Source organism: Otolemur garnettii, unplaced genomic scaffold, assembly GCF_000181295.1.
Source record: "Otolemur garnettii isolate 467f Iridium unplaced genomic scaffold, OtoGar3 scaffold00017, whole genome shotgun sequence".
NCBI classification, from domain to species: domain Eukaryota; kingdom Metazoa; phylum Chordata; class Mammalia; order Primates; family Galagidae; genus Otolemur; species Otolemur garnettii.
Window position 1 is genome coordinate 9,560,565 of NW_003852412.1, and position 8,110 is coordinate 9,568,674.

Consider the following 8,110-nt stretch of genomic DNA (forward strand, 5'->3'; position numbering starts at 1 on the left):
GCCTCCGCCTCCCAAGTAGCTGGGACCACAGGCGCCCGCCACAGCGCCCGGCCATCCCTTGGTTGCAGCTGTCACCATTGTTTGGCGGGTCCGGGCTGGGGATTCGAACCCGCCACCCTAGGTGTACGTGGCTGGCGCCTCAGCCGGTTGAGCTATAGGCGCCGAGCCTAGTAACTACTTCTAAATAACTTTTAAAATTCAGATCTGAATATATCAGGAGCTATTTTCATAGCTCAGGAGTTATAAATCATAACTGTATCAGGATTTCATAGCTCGTATCAGGAGTTATAAATCATAGCTTAAAAAATACAAGTGAGAATCATTAGGGGCTTGTAAATATTAGTGAAATTTTGAGAAATTAAGATTATTAGAAATCATGATTATTTGCTATTTTGAATCATCCTTGCAGTACAACATCCACCTGGTATATGTGCTTTTCATAAAAGTATGAGGATTTGCTTTGCTTGTGTCATCACTGCACATTCCTCTTCTGATCTATTTTTAAGGGTTACCAGGGCTGGGTAAAGCTATGGAACCAGAGTAGGAGTTGGAAGTTGCTGTGAGCTGTGACGCCACAGTAATCTACCCAGGGCAATAAAGTGAGACTCTGTCTCTAAAAAAACCAAAACAAAACAAAACACAAAACTCCATAATCTCATCCCTAGTCTCTAACTTATGCTTTCTGTCATATCTTCATCTAAACATATTACCAGTTGTAGCTTATCTCTGTTCATGGTTCTGAATGTCTCTCATTCAGGGTAGAATTAACCCTTATCAATAATTACACAAACTACTGATTTGCATCATTGCAAACTACTGGTATGACTGTTGATAATTCCTGGCACTTTAAATACTCTCACATAAAAACAGAACACCATTTTTCAGCCCTTGTGAGCTTTGAAGTAAACAGTTGTATCTTGCTACACAAAAGATTGATGCTACACAAAACATTGCTACCTTAAGAAGATGAGGTAGCAATGACTTTGGATGTCTAAAATAATCATACTTAAATATGAGTTCATATTTACCTGCATCTTCAGGGTTTAGTATTTCAAATGCTAATAAATCTTCTTGTTTTTCTTCTATATCTTGTAGAATGGCACTAAGCGTCTGATGCTATCAGATAAAAAATATTAGAACCTTCATTATAATGGAATAGATGTGTTCTCTGATATGGTACTAATACACAGTAAATAAAGAGCTAAAGAAGGTGCTCCTAAAAATGCTCATTTCTCTTTATGCTCAAAATCTACTCATGCTTTGTACAGCCTCAACTGTATAAATGTTGGAGATTTGAAAAAAAGTAAATGTATCTTGATTTATGTAGATCTCCTGGAAAATAGAATGCAAGAATAGCAACTATATAAAAATATTATAATTTTTCATTGACTTCTGTGACAATTATATTCACAGGAGAAAAAAATAAATTACTCAGCAATAATATTTAAAGATCACATGCATGCAACACATTCACTTTAAGGCTGTATGACTCTCATTGCACACTATTAAAATCTCACATATAATCTTAGAAATAAAAACATTACTCCCTCAAAAACTCTTGAAGGGAACTTTATACCACCTCTTCAAGTCCTTGTCAGTACTAATTTTCCTGTCTGGAATGCTTTCAATTCACTATCCCCAGATCATTTTCTTTCTCACGAGAGAGACAATTGTAGAGGGGCCTCTGACATAAACTAGATTCCTCCATATGAATCCTGGCTCCACGTCTTCTAAGCTGGGTGACTCTAGCAAGTTGATTATCCTATCTGTGCCCAAATTAAATAACACATGTAAAATGCTAAGGACAGGGCCAATACAAAGTAAGAGCTCATTAAATACTGCTTATATATGAAACCCATCTTACATACAAAACTTACGATTTATCTATTCCATACTGATTTCTCTTTTCTAAGAATTATTTAAGGATTTCATTCTACATAACTTAACATATATATTATTATGTCTTACAGTTATATTTCCCCATCAAGGCAGAAAGACGGCTTTTATATTTGTGTATGGTTTCCACATAGCTGTTGCTCCATAATGGTGACCGGACTGACCTATCTTATCTTTTGATACACATTCATTTCTAAAACATGTAGGTCCTCAAAACTTTCTAAAGTATGTTTATCTGAAATTTTACTTTGGTGCCCACAAGGGATATAAAAAAAGGTACTTAAGAAAATCATCTCATTATGTAGTAAAACAATCTTATGGCTGTCATTTATTAAATGCATCCAAGTGAAACTATAAAATATACAAAACAAAAAACCCTAATGTTCACCTATTAACACTGTGGCTTATGGTGATAAAAGCAAACTAAAGGCCTAAACTTGTGCCCCAGCTAAGCATCTATTCACAAAACAAAACATCTTTTGGTACCTACTTTCCCTTTTGTCTTGCTCTTATTGTGGATGTACTTAAGTCTTGGCCACTATGGGCCAATAAATATTATTCAAAATAATATTTCATTGAGATATTGACCTTGCAAGATATAAGACCTCGCTTAAGAAGTCTGCAGCTAGTTAAGCTTTGTGTTGTCAAACTAAACAACCCACCTCATCAATCAACATACATTTTATTGAGCAACAGCTACATCATTTTTGCAAAAATCTATCTTTACATGGTGGATTTCACAGCAAATTCTCTCACTATAAACCATTTGGAATCCAGAAAAGCTAAATCAGTTGGTTTCCTTTTCTGAGTGTGGGTTCCAGAATCATCTCTACATCCTATGTATCCTAGACACTTTTAGGAGTGAGTGAAGACACACTCATACAGTAGAAAGGTCTGTGGGACAGGAAATAGCCAGAGAACTCGAGCTATGTATAAAGGACAGCAGCTAATCCACAATTCTGCATTTAATTCAGATAATTGAGAGTTAATCAGATAGCATCCTTCTTGGTTCATTTTGTTCAATTATGCTATTGTATTTTCTTAAAATAATCTTATTTTGGATTGGTGTGTCCTTAAAATGAAAAGAAAGCTACCAATACCCAGTACCTAGGTGGCCCAAAGGAATGCAATTTTCTAGGCTGAAGAATGAAAAAATTTCAACTTTACTCACCACAGGAAGGTTTTCTCTTATTTCTCCTTGGTGTGAAAAGGAAGGTGGTTCAACAGTTAGTCCATCATCACGAAAGCACTGTTTATGTCTTTTTGACCGGACAGCAGGAATTTTTACTTAAGAAAATATAGTAAGAATGTGGAAAATTTAGCTTCATTTTATCAGTTTAAAGGTGATGAAGATGGGAAGGATAAATTAAGTCCACAATTATTATAAAATCTTCATGTTAATTAGCACCTCATTATTAATTAACTACTTAGAGCTAAGATTTACTGAGCACTTGCTGGATGCCAAACACTTTCCATGAATCATCTTATTTAATCTTTATATAAACCCTTTAAGGTAATTAGTTTATTTATTATACACATTTTATAGAAGAGGAAAGTGAGACCTAAGGGGAGTTCAGGAAGTTGCTCAGCATCACACAGCTAGTATTAAAACCAGATTTTATCTGATTCCAAACTCCGTGCTCTTAGTCACTCTATGATTCATTTGCCTCCGTAAAGTTCTCTTGGATCCTCTTCCCATTCTGGATTCTTTTTTTCCCTATTACCATTATACTCTATATCCTTCATTCCTTTTGGGTATCTGATCAAGAAAAGAAGAAACAACAGACATGTGGGAATAGATATAGTACTTTCTACCAGAGGACCCAGTAACTCTAAATGTAAGGCTTCTTTAGTAAGCCCAGTTGCTCTAAATCATGGAACCTTAAAATATGGTTATAGAGATGGAGAGTGAAATAGCTGGGGCTCTGACCCTATTATTTGCTCTATAGTAGTAAGCAATGAAAAAAAGAAATTTGTATTAGTCTTGGCTTTAACCTGCATGTGATATAGTCTGCTAATAAAATGTAACAAAATGAATATCCTTAGCTTTGACCAATGATATCAATATTCTTCATCCTTTGAAAATCAACAGTTGGTAAGAATGTTGGTAGGCTATTTTGCTAGTAAAATATAACAAAATGAATATCCTTAGCTTTGACTAATTTTATCAATGTTCTTCATCCTTTGAAAATCAACAGCTGGTAAAAATGTTGGTAGGCTATGAAAGAAGTATGTGACAGGGTTTATCTCCCTGGCATTTTTCTCTCATAGAGAGGGCAGGTATGTTTCTGAGTATTTTCTTTTAGAATGAAGGCTTGAGCATACGGAAAAAGAAAGAATAATTCCTTCTTTTCAACACTTAATAAAATGCAAACTATTGTTAAAAATAGTTTATAAAATTTTCTCTTAAAATACTTTTTCACTATAATACTATATATATACAAGTATATTTGCTTAACAGATTAATATGCCAGTATTAGAGTCTTAAAAAGTTGGCATGAGTTCAACTAATGTATAAATCATTATAAATTTTGAGTAATGGAACATTAGTTGCAAAGATTTCAGTATAATATCACCCTTTTTCAGCCTTACTACCTAGTTTCAGCTACATCTCTATTTCATATTCAATGTTAGGGATATTAATGTTTGACTGACGAATGATATATGTTTCATTTCAACATGTATACCAATGCAACAGGACTACACAATTTGTTAATTAAACCAAATTTGAAAATGCTGATTTCTAAAAATAAATAATGGCTTTTCAAGATTTTAATAAACATAGAAGACATCTATCCTCAGTTGTGAAACTACTTACTCTACAAAGTGGAAGATTTTATTTTCCTAAGCAGAGGCATACATGGTATGTACCTGTATAAAATAGAGAGCAATATTGATATACATACCATTGATTATAACATTACTCTCATCTCTATTATTGGTCTCAATAGCACCATAAGATTTTAACAACTCTTTCATTTCTTCATCATCTGTTCCATCCAAAGCAGTCTTCTGTTTTTGAGTTTTTTGATTAGGGTCTGCTCCATTTTGTAGTAGAATCTCAGCTGCCTACAAGGTATTTTTTCAAAGTTACCTCTACAGACACTTAAGATGAATCATTTCTACTTTCATCACATGACACTACTACCAAGCATTAAAAGTTATCAAAAAAAGTTTTCAAACTCTGGTCAAAAGCTTTTGATTAAATTTGATATGGTAACTTTAAATTGATTAATAAATTTGGCCTGACTTGTCCTCATAAGAGAACCAAACACAATGACATCAAAGTATTATACAATATGCTGCCTTCATTTCAGTAAAAGGTTGGCATAGGTGGGTCCAGTTCTAGATCAGTACCGCCCATTAGCACTTTCGGCCCTAATAAAATGTTTTATATCTGTGCTGTCCAATAGGGTAGCCACTAGTTTCCTCTGGCTTCTGAGTGTTTGAAATGAGGCTAATGTGACAGATAAAATAAATTTTTTATTTTATCTAATTAATTTATATTTAAATAGTTAAAAGAAGCTAGAAGCTACCACATTGGACAGAATAGGTAGCTTTCTGCCTGCATGAAAATGTGGGATTATTAACACCCAGAATGATTTACCCTCTTTTTTTCCCAATTAAATATTTTTTTTCCAGAATGTTAAAGAGTATACATGTTTTGTTTTTCTATAGATTGAGTCAAAGTCACATAGATAAGTGTGCCCTTCACCCACATAATGTGCATTGTACCCAGTAAGTGTGAATCTACCCATCCCCTCCATCTTCCTCTTGCCAGCTTGATTTTCACTGAGATTCACTTCCATATGTGCACGTAAGTGCTGATTGATTAGTTCCAATTTTTACCCTTTTTTTTTTTTTTAGACAGAGTCTCTCACTTTGTCACCCTCAGTAGAGTGCTATGGCATCACAGATCACAGCAACCTCAAACTCTTGGGCTCAAGTGATTCCCCTGCCTCAGCTTCCCAAGTAGCTGGGACTAATGGTGTCTGCCACAACGTCCAACTGTTTTTTTGTTGGAATTGTCATTTGTTTAGCAGGCTCGGGCTGGGTTTGAACCCGCCAACCTTGGTGTATGTAGCTGGCACCCCAACCACTGAGCTATGGGTGCCAAGCCCTACCCTATCTGTTTAACACAGCCTCTTGTCCTTCCCCAAGGTGCTAAACGATAGAATAGAAAAGGGGGTCAAAGTTGCTTCAGTACTATATTACATTAAAACTATATTATAAGTTGCCATTAGAGGCAGTTGAATAAAGCTCTATGTGGATTATATTTTGGTATATGACTTGTTTTGTGAACTAGCCTAGGAATCTAATATCCATCCTAATATTCTCCCTTTGGAAATATGTACCCTAAATAACAGACTTACATTCACAGAATATTAAAGATAGAGGGAAACTTAGAAATAATCAGTTCCAACCCCATCATTTTACTGAAAAGGAAACTATGGTCAAAGAGGTTGTGACATTTTTTTATAGAGGAAAAGTTTCTAGTATAAATAAGGTTGCTTTGAGTAACTCAAAGTTATATATTAGAAGTAAATTTGTAATTGATCATAGTTAAGAATGGTTATTGATTAGGTTATAGTATAAGTCAATTAGTAAAAGAATAGCCAGTGATCCTACTTGACAGAGGCAAGCAAGTGACTCAAACCACTGAAAACCATTCTGATTAGAAGAGGTCAAGATTTTGTTAAAATGTAAACATATTATGTGCCAATGAATTTTTATTTTCTTCCTTGCCATGCAACGATGAAGAAGCAGAGAAATTTAGGAGCAAATGGGCCAGGAGAAATTATTAAGGATAGCCCCTTATTTGTTCTATCAGCCAAGAGGTATAGTACAGCATAAAGGAAAACACCTTTATTTTAAAGTCAAGCATAAAATACTCAATCCTGCTACTTATTAGCTGAGTCCTTAGACAAGTTACTTACCATCCCTGAACCTCATTTTTTAACACCTACAAGGATTAAATTTGAGCCCTTGTAAAATATCTGGCATATATTAGGCTACAAGTAAAACTAGCCCCCTAATCCCCTGCTTCCTTTAGAGAGTGAAAAAACCAACGGTGGTAATGAGAAAGTAGGTAATGGCATATGAAAAAGTCTTCTGCAAAGACTTCTGATAACATCTGCATATATACATCTTAGTGAAGTCTGATTAAAGGTATGGGAAGGAAATTTTATGTATTAATTTTTCAAACATGGGGTTAACAGTACCTCAAACCAGTAGTTTCTAAGCCTGACTAATCAGGAAAGCCACTTGTTATTTAAAAATACCATTCCTTAAACCATTCTTAGAGATTAATTTAGCAAACTGGAGATCTAGGCCTTAATCTGCCTAGGTTTAATAAATCTGGAAATACATTTCCAAAATTATATGGGGAAGAAAGTTATTTTTGGAAAAGAAAAATAACTTTTCTAGACTCTTGAAAATTCATGCTACATTAACAATGGTTATTCTGCCAATATAAGATGAGGCCTTCTCTAGGCCTTGCCCTTAATAAATTAGCAAAGATGCACATAATGTATTACTTTTGAGGCTACAAATAATTCAGCATAGAAAGAATGGACCTTAAAAAGTTATTTTTTAATAATACTACTGATCAGGAAAAGTCTAGTAGAATAGCCACAGGATAGGCAAGGCACTAAAAGGAAAGGTGAAACCTAAAAGTTGAGATAGAGTTCTAGGTAACATGATGGAGTGGGCCTGAGGGACAAAGAGCTTGGCAAAGATTAAGTGACCAAGAAAAAAGATGTTAAAAAAAATCAGCCTTACTAAAGTGATCACTACTATAATTATGATTTAGAACATTCCAGTATGACCAAAAATGAATAAATAAATAAAAATCCCTTCTGCCTCTCTGTAGTCAATTGCCTCCCAAGACCCATTGGTTCCTGACAAGTGGTCTGCCTATTTTACAGTGATTTTCAATCACTGTGCTGTAACATTTTTTAAAGATCATTACTTAAATTATTTTCAAAATAAGTTCAAAGCACAGTAAGTGTATTCTTTTTTTTTTTTTTTACCCCCTTTTTGGTAACATAATTTAAGTGTACCATGGAAGGTTAACTATAGGTTCAAGGGTGTGTGAGATAAAAAAGGTTGAAAAATACTATTCTATTAACTTTAAATTTTGCTTTTGGTAGAATTTCATATGAATGGACTCAGTATGTACTATTACATCTGCTTTTCTTTTTTTTTTTTTTTT

General features: G+C 34.3%; 1 protein-coding gene across 1 annotated transcript in view; it reads right to left on the reverse strand.

The window, feature by feature from the left end:
* The window catches only part of ANKRD31 (ankyrin repeat domain 31), a 178,688-nt gene that overhangs the window by 43,502 nt on the left and 127,076 nt on the right, over positions 1–8,110 (reverse strand). Inside the window, exons 17-19 of the mRNA XM_012802743.1 lie at positions 4,803–4,965; positions 3,068–3,183; positions 1,029–1,116 (exon numbers count right to left, since the gene is read on the reverse strand). Coding sequence (XP_012658197.1) covers positions 1,029–1,116; positions 3,068–3,183; positions 4,803–4,965 — 367 coding nt within the window. The remainder of the gene's footprint in view (positions 1–1,028; positions 1,117–3,067; positions 3,184–4,802; positions 4,966–8,110) is intronic.